Genomic DNA, 16,511 nt, shown 5'->3' on the forward strand with positions numbered 1-16,511 from the left:
CCAGTCCAGCTCCTGAAAGTCAATTTGTGTAAAACCTTTTCTATTAAGTGCACTTCAAAATCACACAAAAGGAGCACAGACCTGGGAGTTTATGTTTTTTTTAATCATATGGGAAATATGGAGACAGTAAAAAAAAATACATCCTTTGCAAACCAATATACATGTTAACAACAATATACATAAATATTATATACAGCGTTTAAGTGGCTCACCAATTAGTCATTTAACTACTCTTTTTGTACCCATGGCTGCACTCATTGCACCTCCATCCACAAAACAGAACTTTTCTGTACAGCTGAAAACAGCTGGAGCATTAAAGTTTGATCATTACATGGCACTGTTCAGTCAACTTTACAACCACAAGTTCTTCTTAGTCAAAGGCAAGAAGTTGGATGTTTGAAATTATAACATTCATATTTAAGCCACAATGCTAAGATGGATGGGTTTTTCTTGGTCTCAAATCTCTAAACATGCAGTCACCTTATTCACAAATACGACCTATATCTGAAGCATGAAGTAAAATTAGTTCCTAGTACCCTTTTTCCTCCATTTCATATTTTCTATTCCCAGTGGAGATGATTTTCAACATGAAAGAGAAACATGATGGCAGCAGATGGTAGCAATGACGTCAAGTGGAATGTAAGGATTTTTCAGACTCCCACTCCCACAGTATATTATTACTCACACAGGTCTTCATAACCTATACAAATAATAAGCATGCACATAAATGAAACATCCACATATATATATATATACAGTACACGGGCCTGTTTGTTGTTTGATTGTACCCAAGAATAGTTTGTGCTTAAAATAACAATGAAACAAATACTGATTGTGAAACAGCTTGCTCATCTGCAAGCAGGCGAACTGTTCCATAACATGAGGAGAGTAACATGAGTCTGAAGTGAATGACATCATTTTTCTAAAAGATGTTCCATCTTGGGGTTCATGAATGAAAACCCAGCAAATGCCGACTGGTCCATGGAATCTATGAAGTTCTTATCACTGTAGGAAAGACGAGCCTTCTCGCTGAGGAACTCCCGGTCAAAGTTGCTGCAGTCATTCGGCGCTTTCTGGAAGTTTCCACAAACAAATCTCAGCAAAATGTAATCATAGCACCAGAGCTAAATTTTTAAATCCTCAGTGACGTGTGTGTGACGTACCACTTTGGGTTTGAAGGGGGGCTCAACCTCTCTCATTTCCAACGCCTGCCAGTTAATGCTCTTGAAAAAGGGGTGTAACCGGATATTACCCACAATTCCTATCCTGCGAGTTGGGTCTCTCTCAAACAACTGCAGGGAAGGGAGGTCAGAAAGGTTGCATAAGAAATATATGTGATCACGTGTCAAACACAAAGGATTTTCAGTTAAATGGACTGCTTATGTTCTCAGACCGTACCAGCCAGGGACTGAACTTGGTGTTAATGTTCCCTCCACTCAAGTGCATCAACAAGCTAACTTTTTTACTGTCATTTCCTACTCCACAGACAATCTAAGTTATTCAGGTCAGGACTCTGCAAGGTCTTACAACTGGCAGAGTAACTGCAGGTGGAGTAGACCATATTAACAATGGATATGTTGCACTAAGTGTAACAATTAGAACTTGTCCAAATACTTTTTGTTAATATTTGGAGGGCTTTTGGATGCTCCCTCAAAAGAGAGGCTGATTTCATTTCACTAAACCTCAAGCAAAGCTTTAGCTCAGGCAGGCCACAAAGGCAAGTCTTGGAACAATCCCAGCAGATTAGCTGATCCCAGTATTAGCCCACACCAGCAGAGGACTAAGCTCAGGTACCCTAAAACCCTTTCAAATGGTTATTTCATATAGGGTATGAAGTGTAAGCTGCTTTTTCTCGCCCACTGTTTCTGTGCATTCTTTTCATGTTTCTGACTTGTTCAATGTCCAGTCTGTTGCCAGTGATACAAATACTAGTTTCTCCAATACTTTGTGAAATAAACACATGAAACTCACTTGGATGAGTGATAAAACATTGCTCCCACTGAAAACGCTACGTCCAGATGAACAGAGTCAACTTTTTGGGACTCATGGACATTTCGTGTCTGAACGCTTTTTGGGGTTATTATATTTAGTATTAAAGATATGATACAAACCCGCTCAAGCAGGTCTTTCGACTCCTTGCTGATCCATCGGGGATAATGGGGAGTATCCATGCGAATGGACTCAAACAGCTCATCCTCATCATCTCCATGAAAAGGTGACTGACCAATCAGCATCTCATACAGCAACACCCCAAATGACCACCAGTCAACTGAGAATGAGTATTTCTGTCCCAGCAGAATCTAAAGTTAAACAAAAAATTATAAATAACAATTAAACCAGACAGACGTTTAAAAGCTTTGTTTTTAACTGCAGCTTTGATTATTTCAGCACAAGAGAGAATTTTGGAAGAAGACTGCACCTCTGGAGCGATGTAATCAGGAGTGCCGCAGAAAGTTGTGGCGCGATTGTCGCCAAATACATTCTCCTTGCACATGCCAAAGTCAGCAATCTTTATATGCCCATCGCAGTCCAGCATCACATTGTCTAACTTAAGATCCCTGAAAATGAATAAAAAGTAGCACCAAGTTAGGATATAAACATGAGCTATTGTGATGATAACGTTTTAGAAAACTATTTTGTGTTTGTTAGAACAGAATTTACCACACAAATAACAACTTACAATAAAAGGTTATGCTTTAAATAAACTTTTAAGGGGATTAACGTTTGATTACAGATGCATTTGCACTTTGAACTGTGAGATTTTTTACACACTACTATTCACTACACAAAGCAGCAGTTTTGTAAAATGCATGCAGTAATTATACGAGTTTCTTTAAGGATATTTAATTTTGACTATACTTATAGGTGATTTCAGTTAATTTCACTATAATTAAAAAAAACAAAATTATGCAGAGATATGAAAGGTCTTTGAGATATGTAGTCCAATTGAGTGGTCTACTGTTTCTATGTTCATTTACTAGAAATTTTGTAACAGTTATCTTAGTTTTGTGTTGTCCTGAAATGTCAGGAGTCTGGTTTTCTCAGTGTAACAAATAAACACATTTACATTTTCCTCTTCCCAAAATCTTTAAAAAAAAATTTAAATCACATTTTTGGACTACATCCAAGTCCACGGTTTTCATAACAGCCCTTGCTCAATGCATGCCACACAATAATAATTAAACTTTCAGGGGAAAAAGTGTCAAAAATGCGTGGGATTACCTAACTAAACAAGTTTGGAGACTTTGCAAGTTCATTTTCTCATTACACTTGCAACTGAAATCATTAGCACATTAAAAAACAACAACAAAATAATGTAAAGAAAACGGATTTTTAAGTGTATTTTATATTCATGTGAAATTCCTATTCTGTGCTCTGACCTGTAGATGATGCCTTTGGAATGTAAAAACTGAAGACCACAAATGATCTCGGCAGAGTAGAACCTGGCAAGACAAAGGAGTCAGAGACAGAAATATCAGACACTCATCTCTGATGGAAAGCTACAGGCCTGTGCGGAGCTATCTCAGTACATAGCTGGCAGCTTAACACTGGTGTAACTGCAGACTCATTTCAGTGTACACCTGAATTATTGAAGAGGACATTTGTATGGAGTAGGAGACAGGTGAATAACACTCTCATAATGTGAAACCCAAGAGCTGCTGCGAGCCGAATGATTAGCCTATCGCTGACCTGCTTCTCTTGTCATCTGTGTCAAGTGAAACAACCAGATCCGGAGAGCACACAAAGCCATCTCTCCAGCCCAGTTCCTGCACAGTGACACTAAATGACCTGCTGAACAGGACTGAACAGACTGTCAATATCTCTCACTTAACATCATTAGAAATGCAGTCCTCATAAAATAGGAGTCAGACAGTGCAGACATATGTACAAGAACGTCTCAACCTGTATCACGAAGAACAAAACAAAAACACACAGTTGTAAGACGACACCTCAATATGCATGCAAGCTGAAGGAAAGTTGAAATGGTGCATGAAACTAGTCTTTGTCAGGTTAGCAGCAGCCTTTGTGGTGGCAATGAGCTTAACTGAGACTCTGCAGTTCAGTCACTGCCAAAGGAAAAATGTTGCATAACCAGATCCAGCACATGCCTTATATTCTGTGACAGCCTGTGCAGCAATATACAACACGACAGTTTAGACACATTAATCTTATGTGTCATCAAGTTTACAGAAACTATTCTATTGTAAAGAATAGTTTTCTTTACAATAGAATAGTTACATAAACCAGAAGATTATGTATATTGCAGGTACTAGACGACTTCCTGACTGGCATGGCGGTGGAAGTGCAGGTTGATGGAAGAATACTGCTTTGTCTTTTTCACAACAATAATGAGCATTCCTACAGAAATAAGAGGAAATGCCAGTGGAGGAACAGATAGATAAGAAAATAAAAGGGGGGGATCAAAGCCATATCTCGCCTCTAACAGTGCAGGAAATTATGTTAATGGTCATGAGATTGACAAGGAAATGAGCCTAATGAGTGTGCAGTTACGTTTTACAGAGACATAGCTACAGGGTATATTTCAGATCCCTTGATTACCATCAACCACTTTCAGACAGTTCGGGTGAACAGGAATAAATCCAAGCGTAATAAATAAAGATGCGGATGATTTGCCACTTTTATTAACAACAGATGGTGCCATCCTTGCCACATTACTGTGAAGGAACGCTTCTGCAGCCCACATATTTAACATGGGGCTACTTCCACACTATATACCCACAGACTTTTCACATGCCAGATTGGCTGTTGTTTACATCGCGCTCTCCAGCAAACTGGCAACTCCGTGTGACATCATCCACACTTGCATTGAGACTACAGACTATGCATCCCAGTGATTTCTTGTAGTCCTGTGTTGTGTTAGGCTTGCGGAATTTTACAACTCGCCAGTATTAGAGCTGTTACAAAATAATTTCCCTGCAGAGAATATTAAAGTCCTTATTTTAATCCATCCGTCCTCATTTGTTTAACACTTTAAATGTGTATAAATGCGCCATCTACAAGCATCCTATTTTTTTTTTTAGTTTAAACAACCAACCTGCTCCAGCATGGCTATAACAGGCAATGTTATAGTCATGGTGGAGGTATGCTGTTTGTCAGCAAGTTAGGCAAAACTACCAAAGTTAACTTACATAAAGTGCACTACATAAAGAAGCAACAGCTCATAGCATGAGCTTGCTGCTCTTACTGATATTATCATTCAGTCTTCAAAAACAATGCATGGTTAACACCACAGACTGTAAGCATACATTTAAATTAAAGCAAATTTGTTTAATTAATTTACTGCTTTGCTGGGATTGACTTAAATTTGGTCTTATGAACCACAGAATTTCTGCTGTCTTGTTGTGGCATGTTTGTTTTAAGCATTAACATAAAAAAAGATGCAAACACGTAAAGGAATGAATAGTAGGGAAATAAAATAGCCCACTCTCTCTCTCACTCACTGAGGATAAATTACCCAGAGTGAATACAGTCACTGAGTGAGGAGAATTCTAGAGGATGCCAACAAAGGATCAGGTGTCAGTGTTTGCAAAGTACAAAATTACTCCTGTCATCTCAAAGGTACTGGACACAGCCGCTGATTTAACTACAGGAGATGTAAGATCAGTGACTAAGCACAACAGTTAGAAAGCAGAACATGAAGCATTTCAGTGGTTTATAAGAAAAAAATCCAGCGAATGCATTCAGTCATAAAATCCGACTGTACACTCGTTGTATTTTTCTGCTACATACAGCCAAATTCTGTCAAAAATCTTCAGCCAAAACATTACTTTTCAAAAGATTTCTGCACTCAGTGAATTAAATTTATAACTGACTAAAAAGCAAGAATTTCATCTGTTCTAAACACCACATAACATGATTATTACTCTCATATTAATCTCTCTGAATCCTTAGCACTTGCTAAGAAATGTCAGCAGGTTTGTAAAAGTGTAATTTAATTTAAAAAAGTAAAAGTTTAGTTGGCAGTCAAGGTGCCACCAGATTTTGGATTCATAATGCTTTATTTCACCAGCTTGCGATTGTTTTTCTCTGGAGAGATTCCCATAGTGTGATGAGAAGTGGGTGTAGTAACTGATATCTCCCCATACACAAACATTAAGAGCTGTTCACTCCTTACAAGGCCTGTCTTCTAAAAAACAGGAGCTAATAGATGCCAGCATTGCCCCAGTCCTTCAGACTTTATACATCATATAAAAGAAAACAAGATGCAGGCTAAAAAAGTGACAAAGAGACAATAAACATATGCTCATCTTTACAAGTATCTTCTGTAAGTGTGAGTCTCTGGGCAGCTAGACAAGCATGTGAGCACTGAGTAAGGATGGCAGGGATTGTGTTTCCACTGAGTAACGTACAGTACGTCACGATGGCTGTGTGACAGGTGGAACTCACGTGGCTCTGTAGAGCTCAAAGCGCCCTTTTTCCTGAATGTGAAACATCAAGTCACCTCCATTCAGATACTCCATCACAAAGAACAGATGCTCCTAGAGAAACATTTCATTTTTTACTATTAAAGGCACAACGATGTAATGTAATGTAACTACTGATGCAGAATAAAATACAGTCATTAATGACATGGAGGGGAAGTACCTTGGTCTGAAAGGTGGAGTAAAGGTGTGTGAGGAAGGGGTTTTCCCAGGCTAAAGCCAAGACTCTTTTCTCTACCATCGTGCACTCCACATCATCATCCATAAGCACTACATCTTTCTTCAGAGCCTTCACAGCAAAATACTCTCCACGCCCTTTCAGCTCTGCCAGCAGGACCTACAAAGAGAAGAGAAGAGAAGAAAAGAAGAGAGAAGAGAAGAGAAGAGAAGAGAAGAGGAGAGAAGAAGAGAGAAGAAGAGAGAAGAGAAGAAGAGAGAAGAGAAGAAGAGAGAAGAGAGAAGAGAAGAAGAGAGAAGAGAAGAGAAGAGAAGAAGAGAGAAGAGAAGAGAAGAAGAGAGAAGAGAAGAAGAGAGAAGAGAAGAGAAGAGAAGAGAAGAGAAGAGGAGAGAAGAAGAGAGAAGAGAGAAGAGAAGAGAAGAGAAGAGAAGAAGAGAGAAGAGAAGAGAAGAGAAGAGAAGAGAAGAGAAGAGAAGAAGAGAGAAGAGAAGAAGAGAGAAGAGAAGAGAAGAGAAGAAGAGAGAAGAGAAGAGAAGAAGAGAGAAGAGAAGAAGAGAGAAGAGAAGAGAAGAGAAGAGAAGAGAAGAGAAGAGAAGAGAAGAGAAGAGAAGAGAAGAGAAGAAGAGAGAAGAGAAGAGAAGAAAAGAGGGAAGAGGGAAGAGAAGAGAAGAGAAGAGAAGAGAAGAGAAGAGAAGAGAAGTATTAGTATTTTAATTCGCTGGTTGATGAAACACCCACAGTCTATGTAATAATTCCTATAAGAGAACTACAGCCTCCATTGTAATGATGACAGCTGATATGGGTTGACTTGAGTGTTGTTGGTTCACTTATTTATATTCTCTCTTTTTCTCTCTAGTTTTTAAGACAGCAGTCTCACAGTTTGTTTCACACTGACGTCATTGCTCCATACCTTGCCAAAACTGCCTTTTCCTAAGACTTTGTGGAAGATGAAGTTGTCCATGTTGATCTTGGTTAAGTGGGTAAGACGAGACGGCACCCGTGGGATGGAACCTTCCCAAAGTTTGCCGTATGTCGACCCATCTAATGGACAAATACATTACCACACACAGAAATGACATATTTACACAATTATCTCAAACCTTCGCATATTTTCTGCAGTTTTTATTTGCATAGCATTTGCTATCAGTACAGAACTTTAACTTTCTGCTTGAATGTTTGGAGGAAAAAGCACCAACAAATAAAGGCTCACTCACCATTGATCTCAAGTCCAGCAAGTTTATTCACTTCATCATAGATTCCAATATCCGGGAGATTAGGCAGATTTGGATCTGAACGGCGAGTGGATGATTTCTGGTGGAAAAAAGGAAGAAAAATAAACACATAAACAAAAAATAAACATGAAGAACTCAAACAACTGTTTCCTAACAATGGTCGACTAACAGCCATGGTACATTTGAGTCAAAAACTTGTTTGATTCTTCTCTCTTTAACTGTCTTCAAAACTAAATAGATTTTGGGTTGAACGACAGGCCTGTAAAGACAGAACAGAATGAGTCAGGCGTTTAGCACAGAAGGGCAGGAAAATTAGGTCAACACACACCAGTAACTTTGAGTTTCACATTCAAGTGAAAAAAATAAGATACTTTTTTGCTAGTTAGTTATTATTAATCAGCTTGTTATCTAGGCTTACAGGCTTTCCACTTCAGGTAAGAAGCCTGAAGTGGAAAGTTTGGGTAAACAAAGAAAGTTGATAACTGTCATCATGACACCCATTATCTCTAAAACCAGTTTTAGGTTTTGTTGAGCCAGCGAACACAAGCATCTCTGTGTACTGGCAACATTGCAAGCTAAGTGCCTAGATTTGATTTCAGGTCTATTTGAATCTTCTCTATCCTTTCAAAACAAACATTTACACATTATGATAAATAATGTAAATACTTCAAGAATTTAAATGGTATTAAATGATGATAAAATATAGAGATGTAGTTATAAGGCTTAAGTATTCATTTTATTCAGAAAGTTTATAAAGTTATAAAAAAATTTGCTGCTAATATTTTTACTAATATTGGAAAACATCCAAATAAGTGGCACCACACAGAAAACAGAACAGCAACAACCAGTTTTTAAATAATCTTTTGTATAAATGTTATCAAGTGCTTATTTACATTTGTTATTCATTATCATTCTGAGTCACAAAATCTCCAAGAGCAAAGTCGCGTTAGTAGAATGAGACCTGAGTCGCACTTCTTTCTCATTGTAATGTCATGCATCTTGATGTGGACTTGAATACCAAAAGATACAATCCACTGAATGACTCACTGAACTCACCTGACTGACTTGTGTGAGGGCTTCGGCTAGTAGTTTCTGATTGATACCACAAAGGTTGGCTACTTTGTCCTGACACTTGTGATGGACATTCATGGCACAGTCTGCAAAGAGAAAAAACAAGTCTGCACTGAAAAAAATTCTTCTTGGCCCCCATAAATATGAAGCAATAATTTTGAGTAAAATAAAAATGAAATATATAAAACTGAAGGGTTATTTATTAAAATAATCATTAAGGAAAATATGTTTAGGATAAACTAAATGTATTTCAATACGGTAAATTTGACCAAATCCATTAAATTTAATGTTTTACATTGTACTATGTTAAAAAATACACAGAAAATTTACTTTTAATTAATTACTTAAAGTCAACATTTTAGGCGTAAATATTTTTTTAGTCTGTAGAGTACAGAAGCACACGCTCCTGTAACCATCCAGTCAATCATGTCTCTGCTGTACCTTCACACTTCAGGCCTTGCTTGACCAGACCCCACAGAAGGCTTCCACAGTGGTCACAGAAGGTGGGACTCATGTAGTTGTTGATCTTGAAACGATGCGGCATGTCGATTTTAAATCGCTCCTTCTGGAACTTTGGGCACGGAGAAGATTCATCATTGCCATGTATGACCAAAGGACTCACGCTCACAGGCCTGTAACAACTAGCTTTCCTGCACACCTTCCTCATCCTTTTTTTCTCCCCTTGTCTTCTTCTTCCCTCTCTAACTTCAATGTGTCAAAAGTCACTACAGCACTGTGTAAAAAAAATTCTCAGAGATTACAACTTGTGGACCAGATCTGTCCCTGCTAGTTGAATTTAAAGTATTTCCCTAAGACCACACCCCATCTGTTATTCCCACAATGTGTGGGGGTGCAGTGCTCATTCCTGTCACTGCTATCTAGGTTAGCTGGACTTTGATTATCCCCTAATATTGATGGACATTGAAAAATGCTTCACTGGAAGTGGAAACTAACAGGTATGTGCCTTTATGTTAAACCCTGACCCGACTATACACTTCAATTTGATAAACAAATCATTGTTGATTTGCTAAGGAGGAATACATCATAAATCACAGAGGAAAAAAAGCCCACACTAAAGTGACTATTGCGCACTAATTGGGACACATATGGCGAACACTAACAGTACATGTTGTACAGAAGAAATGTGTGTTACACACCACAGTATCCCGACTGTTGGCAGCAGTACCAGTACATCTGCCGATGATTTTGTCTATACATTTCTTGTGGATGGCTGCATTACATTCTGAGAAAAAGAAACAATATAGCAGATTAATACTTTAGTTTTTAAGCTGTACACACACATGCTTTCATAAACACGAAGCAGTGATTTTGAATAAAATTCAGCGAAAATATGTCAAATCAAATTTATTTATATAATTAATCTTGCAGGAAAATGGTAGTCCACTACATTTCTTTTGACCAGACTCCTTTAAATCTATCATTTTACCTTGTAAAAAAAATTACATGGAAATATTTCAGCAATCAGCATTTTTTTGAGTGCATAACGGTAAAAGAAATCAATATGTACATTTCACAGTTTGCTTTTATGGTTAAGTAGACATTTTTTATGTTTAACATCTCAGCCATTCTCACTCCCGAGGTGTAATATACTCACGATATGTTAAGTCCCGAGGCATTCCTTAGGGACGCGAAAGCATAAGAACGTGTATTATGCTACGCGCCTGGTTATAGATGAATTCTAGTAGAATGCCGGTAATACACATTCCAGCCATGTATTCCAGCCCTAACCATAAACTTATCCCGAACCTTAACCAGCACTTTAATAACATTAGATAGTGTTTTCTAAAGCAATTTAAGTAAAATGAACATACATGTGTAGATTCATTTCAAACGGTTCTCATGTTTTCTCATGTTTTCTCATGTTTCCTCATTTTTCCGATCTCATAATATAGGGACGTGTTGGGTGCCGGAAGCGTAAAATACCGACGATTTGTCACCTAGCGTAAAATGTAACGCTTTGGGAGTGAGAACGTGTTGAACATCTATGTTGCTGTTTTAGCTATAACACAATGTATTGAGATTTTTTTTTAATGAAGTACACTTACGTCTGCATTTATAGCCTTGCTTGTTGAGTCCCCTGTGTGAGACAAAGACAGGCTTTGTGAATGATTTCCCAGTTTATCACTCAAAAGCAAGAAGGAACAGGTACTGCATTGCATACACTTTCTAACTTGTAAATTCTATCTTAACTGTGTGGTAACGATGGTGATTAAGTCTCATTAAGGTTAAAACACTTCATAGGAACAGGCCCTGATTTGCTACTCTACCTAAGAATATTAAAATGCATAACACAAGTAACATAACCTCCCAAAAGCATAAGTCTCCTACCTTTAGGGTAATCTTAGAGCTACACTAACAATCCCTCTTCCATCAAGTAGAGTGAGTAAGTACAGATGTGTGAGGAAGGGGTTAGTGGTAGTACTTTATTTCTGAACTTCATTTAACTAACGTGGCAACAGCAATCATTGAGAAAGCTATTGGTAACAAGGATCTATGGCGCTCAGTAAGATGGAAAAGTACCAGCGGGTGGTCAATAATGGACTTAAACGAGATGTTGGGGTGTATATTTATCATTTCCTAATCTGAAATAAGATAAAGTGAAGTCAGATAAGATAGGATGTCTCCTATATTTAGACTTTACTTCTGTAGAATCAATTTGGGAAAATAATGTTAGGCTTATCTAATGTTAGGCCTAAAATAGTACATTTCTGTAATGTGGCTCCAAATAAAGTATGTAGTTTTGTGTATCTTTTTGCACAAAATTTTCAATTTCATCAAAATGTGCTTCATATCAGATAACTGGACAACTAAAGTCTTCAAAGGAAAACATGAGCATTTTATATATAACCTCAAGAAAATGGGTCATCGAAGTCTTGGGTCATGGTCTGGCAAACAAAAATAGTTATTGAGAGTTTCTGCCAAACTATGTCAGGGGATTGTCCTCACTTCTTTTTTAATTAGAGAGCTCATATTTCCAGGAACTGTTCACATTAAAAGTGTCACATACAAAACAGTAATCTAGAAAAAGAATTACAGTCTTAATCAGAAATAAGTCTACTAATACTAAATATCAACAAGTTCCTGAACACTAGATTCTCAATATCCTGTTTCCTAATTTGATGAAAGTTTTAGACGGGCACTGACCAGACAAATTCTCTGCACACAGAGCAGAAAGTGGGCTGTCTGAAGAAAGTTGCAATGAACTCATGGTTCTTGATGAAGTGTATTTTGGCCTGCTTTATGGCCCCGCGTCTACGGTTTAGAGTAGGAGCTTCTTCCTCCTTCACAGGCTGCTTGCTCTCTTCCAAATAAAGAGAGAAAAACAAGTCAGTCATATACAACACTGTGACAGAAAAAGAGAGGTCATATTACAGATTTGTTACAGACTGATAGCCTTATGATTGTAGTAGGGAATCACACGTTAAAGTGTGTGTAAGGACTACATTAAATTAGCAGCTGAAAACCAAGTTAGATGACTGGTGTGGGTGAGGGGGATACCCTTCTAACTGTCTTTGAAGGGGCTGCAAAACATACTTAAATAAAAGGAAGTGCATAGAAGAGAAAATAAAAATAAATAATACAAAAATATGAAGTAATTTAATCTCACCTGCATCTGCATCCTCCAGAAAATACTGCACTGCCATCATTACTTTTCCTGAAGGATGGAGATCCACCTGAACACAAAATATAAGTACAGTTAAACAGGATCCTGACATTTTGCTCTTAAAGACAAAGGACAGTGTGTAATGACTTACCCAGAATTCAGCACGCCTGTTGGCTTTCTTGCAGCGCTCAGCAAGGACAGACACACCGACAGACACTTCAGCCAGCGGCTCCTCCGCTGTCTTCATCAGCAGTACCTCGAGCACACGACCTTCATAGATGTGTGCATCAAAAGTGGACTTCCAGGCTGGGTACATGGTGGGTTTACGCTGAACCAGGGTCTTGCCTCTTTCTGAGAAGCAGATGGGCAGATAGAGGAAGTAGAAAAAATATTTTTGGCATGTTTTCAATTTAAACAAAATAAGATAACATAATTTGTGTTTGTTGTTTAAGCAGAAGTAGCAACTTCTGCATAAGCCAGAAAAATGTTCTCACCAGTTGTCAAGGCTTCCTTCATCTTGATAGCACAGAAGGGTGGGTCAGTCAGAGGAGGCAGGATACCCAGGTCGTACGAGTTAAAGGCAATCCTCAAGAAAGGAGCCATGGTGACAAGTACCAGGATCGCCTGTTCTCAGACAAGGACAACCACATTTTTATTACTGTTAAAGTGCATCATCGCATTGTCTCAAAATATTGCAAAATGTCAACTAATAGTGCTAGGTTCTATCTGAGCATTTTAACCCCAAACAAAAAAAAAGACAGAAGATAAGATAAGTGGTCTTTGATATTGGTATTTGAGAATTTCCTGTCACTAAGCGAGACACCTGCAATGAGCAAAATTTGCCTCCAGCTGCAGCACAAATTTGTATTTTGCTTTCTCTCACTGCAAGATTTACTCTGACTCAATTTTTTATGGTCGACTTGCTATTACTCCAAATAACTGCTTGTTGGAAGCAAGTTACGCACACATTTAGTACATGACCTGAATTTTATGTCATGTATATATTTTCCATATTTTTCCTAACAGAAGAGAAAAAAATCATTCACTTTTTTACCTACAGATGAAATACCTGAATAACTGGATTTTTTTTGCATTAGAAGTGAAATTCCAGTGGTGACACATAATGAGCGATCAATGCCCCCCTTTGTGCTGGGTGCTTGTTACCTCACGCATGATTTGCTGCTTGCATAACCCCACAAGTGTTGCAGACAGTGCCACAACTTTTCTCTATAACAACCCAAACACCACTAGTTTCAGTATGTGCAATACATTAGGTAACCCCTGTTAACTGCTACACCCATGGAGTCTTTCATTATTATTTTCTTATTGCCACTGATACACATTTAAAATGTGAGCACAAAGTCACATTTGTTTGGTTCCTTATCACTATGCGTGCAGTTTCTGACAGGTTGCAGCTGCAACACAAGAGGTGTTTCCTAGCACTACAAAGTCAGAGCTAGTCTCAACATGTCACTGATCCAAATGCATGCTGTGCTCCAAAGAAAGCCTAGCTGCTATCACAAGCCTGAAACTGTAACCGCCTACACTCAGACTCAGAAAAGTAAGACGGAATAAAAGATGCAGGCAAGTAAAAAAGCATGCAACCATTTTCACTCACGTACTGCTGCTGGGAGCTGTGATTCCAGGGCTTTTGGGAGTTAATCAACAGCAGGCATGCTGTGTGTTTCAGGCCAATAGTGATTGATTTCCCAACCAGCTGTGAGCAGTTTCAAATTGTCCTGTCTAGTTACCTCCCCAGCATACTGTAACTGGTAAACATCTCCTAGAAGCTTGTTATTCAGCTTTATGTTGTCTACTTCCTAATGTCTGACCTAACAAACCACACAATTACTGATTTCTGTTATTATTGCTTAATAATTGTATCAAAAACCATTACACGCTGTTCATTCACAAAGGCAATGTGTTAAAATCATTACAAAAAATAAATCCCTGAGCACTGAAACATAATTTGATGGCTGTACTCTCCTCTGAACCTTTTCTTAATTTAAAGTTCAATTAAAATTTTAATTTTCTTTCACACAGAAGAATACTAACATCGCTTTTACTGACTGAAATGGTAACATAATACCTGATTCTGAGAGCCTGACTGTGTTTCATCGTGGTATGAAAAAGAGCCTTTCTTCCTCGATGTAATTACCCCCTCATAAACACTTTTGAACGCCTCATGTGATCGCGCAGAACACCTAAACCTTGGCTGAGGTTACACAGGTCCTATCTAGATTTGAGTCTTGGGCATAATGAAAAACTAAACTCTGACGGTCACATTCACCGAGAATCAGTCAGTGCATCTGATTCTCTATTTATTCTCTAAAGGATGTGGTCGATTGTCAGTTGGCTGAACGCAGATGTCACCTCACGTCTGACTCAGACAGCAGCTTGCAGCCAGATTGTCTTAATGACAAGTAAATAACTGTTCCTTCTCCCTTTTCTCCCTTTTCTTCTTTTTTTCTTTACTCCTCCATCCTTGCTGTCCAGACCTGCTCACATTCCTCCTCATCCCTGGTGATATTCTGTCACTTAACGGATTCCACATAAGCAGAATTACCGACATACTGCATGCAGTTACTGGCAACCCGACTGTGTTAAGACAGGGCCGCAGATGCTTGCAGATGTTCCAGTCCAAAGGGGCGGTGGGTATAGATCAGTAGGTCACGATTATTCACCTGTCAGTACCTTTTGTGACCCCGTAACGTCACCAAGTGTGAGGGGGTCACGGATTCCTGTGCACTGTTTCACTGAAGCAGCTCCAGTCGCTACTCGGAAAAATTGTCAGGGGTTATTATTTTAACCAAAACAGCTGTGTAGTGCCAGCTGCCTTGTTGACTTTTCATAGAAATGAAACGTGTCTGGCTAAACTTTCACTACGCTACAACAGCTAACGCTTTCAGCGAGGAAGAAAAATTGTAACTAACTAGTTAGCCAGGGTTTAGCGTTACTCGCCTCACCCTCACAGTGAGGTTTTCCAAAGGATGAAAGAAGCAGACGAAGCGGTACTGTTTTTCGGTCTTTGAGCAACTTTCTGTAAAGTTTAGACGTAAAACCCGTACTCTGCTACTAAAAACCCACTCGACTGAAGCCTGAAAAGGATTGTAATGGCAGACTCACCTTGTCCTGCAAACCAGGCGGTTGTTCTCGACGAAAGTTGCTCTTTTTCTTCCTCTAGTGTTTTTTTTCTCTCTGTGATTCCGTCGATTGAGGAAGTGTGGCGCGCGCTCGCAGCGCAGAGGCTTTCTTTGCAAGCTGTGACGTTTACCTGGTATGCACACAAACACACACAGACACACACACTCACTCACTCTCTCTCTCTCTCTTTCAGACACACAGACTCACACAGGGTAGTCTGTGAAGCGGTGGCGGGGCACTGTACACTTAGCTGCCCTCATTGAATTTAGGGCCGTGCCACTTACCATAATACTTTACTTCTTTTTTCTCCCCCCTCAGGGGTGGGAGTATTCCCTTAACACACACAAACACAGCACAGATGCAGGCAAATACACGTACAGTCTATAACTTTTTAGTGCCACTTGACATGTAAGCCTGTTTGAAGTTAACGAGCGTGTTCGTCACAGCATACCTGTTGATCATATATGAGGCTATATGAGTTATAAATATGAAAAAGCGACCCAACACATTATAACTGTGCATAAAGATGCGCATTGCTGGTGAGTATGCCCTAGATTACAGTATGTGGGGGAAGAGTCTTTTTTTTTCCACGTGAAGTGTTTGTGTGGCAGGGGGTGGGGTCACGTGGCTGGGACTGTAGGCTGCGGGGGTAGTTTTGAGGTTTGCGCAAGGTTTTGCTGGTGAGGAGGTGGCAGATTTGGCTCCGGTACCAAGAAGGATCTTTTCTTGTTCTAAACAGGCACCCAAGATTATCCACATTCTTTATTTGTTTCATGCCTGTGTTCACCCCCACACATGCACACATAGATCCAAATAAT

General features: G+C 39.0%; 1 protein-coding gene across 3 annotated transcripts; it reads right to left on the bottom strand.

Annotated features, from left to right (window-relative positions):
• Window positions 1-82: 82 nt before the first annotated feature.
• prkcda (protein kinase C, delta a) lies at window positions 83-15,896 on the bottom strand. Of its 3 annotated transcripts, none has more exons than XM_085159422.1 (18): window positions 15,676-15,896; window positions 13,044-13,178; window positions 12,701-12,900; window positions 12,553-12,619; window positions 12,090-12,246; window positions 10,991-11,022; window positions 10,082-10,167; window positions 9,366-9,495; window positions 8,910-9,010; window positions 7,836-7,932; window positions 7,532-7,662; window positions 6,607-6,780; window positions 6,409-6,500; window positions 3,381-3,443; window positions 2,420-2,558; window positions 2,112-2,300; window positions 1,164-1,292; window positions 83-1,073 (listed from the first exon to the last, which is right to left on the bottom strand). In XM_085159422.1, the coding sequence occupies exons 2-18, from the start codon at window positions 13,150-13,152 to the stop codon at window positions 915-917; spliced, it is 2,055 nt and encodes a 684-aa protein (XP_085015548.1). In that variant the 5' UTR covers window positions 13,153-13,178; window positions 15,676-15,896; the 3' UTR covers window positions 83-914. The 3 variants fall into 3 exon arrangements, with proteins under 3 accessions (XP_085015548.1, XP_085015547.1, XP_085015549.1); XM_085159421.1 differs by having other exon boundaries at window positions 13,044-13,173; window positions 15,676-15,894; XM_085159423.1 differs by lacking the exon at window positions 15,676-15,896 and adding an exon at window positions 14,168-15,668 and having other exon boundaries at window positions 13,044-13,173.
• Between the last annotated feature and the right edge of the window lie 615 nt (window positions 15,897-16,511).

The sequence above is a fragment of the Neolamprologus multifasciatus genome, chromosome 5 (genome assembly GCF_963576455.1).
Source record: "Neolamprologus multifasciatus chromosome 5, fNeoMul1.2, whole genome shotgun sequence".
NCBI lineage: Eukaryota > Metazoa > Chordata > Actinopteri > Cichliformes > Cichlidae > Neolamprologus > Neolamprologus multifasciatus.

Coding starts and splice junctions, on each gene's coding strand:
- prkcda (XM_085159422.1), bottom strand. CDS start 13,152: ATGGCTCCTTTCTTGAGGATTGCCTTTAACTCGTACGACCTGGGTATC. Junction 9,496..10,081: donor CCAACAGTCGGGATACTGTG/GTGTGTAACACA, acceptor CCGTGCCCAAAG/TTCCAGAAGGAGCGATTTAA. Junction 3,444..6,408: donor TTTGAGCTCTACAGAGCCAC/GTGAGTTCCACC, acceptor TTGTCTTGCCAG/GTTCTACTCTGCCGAGATCA.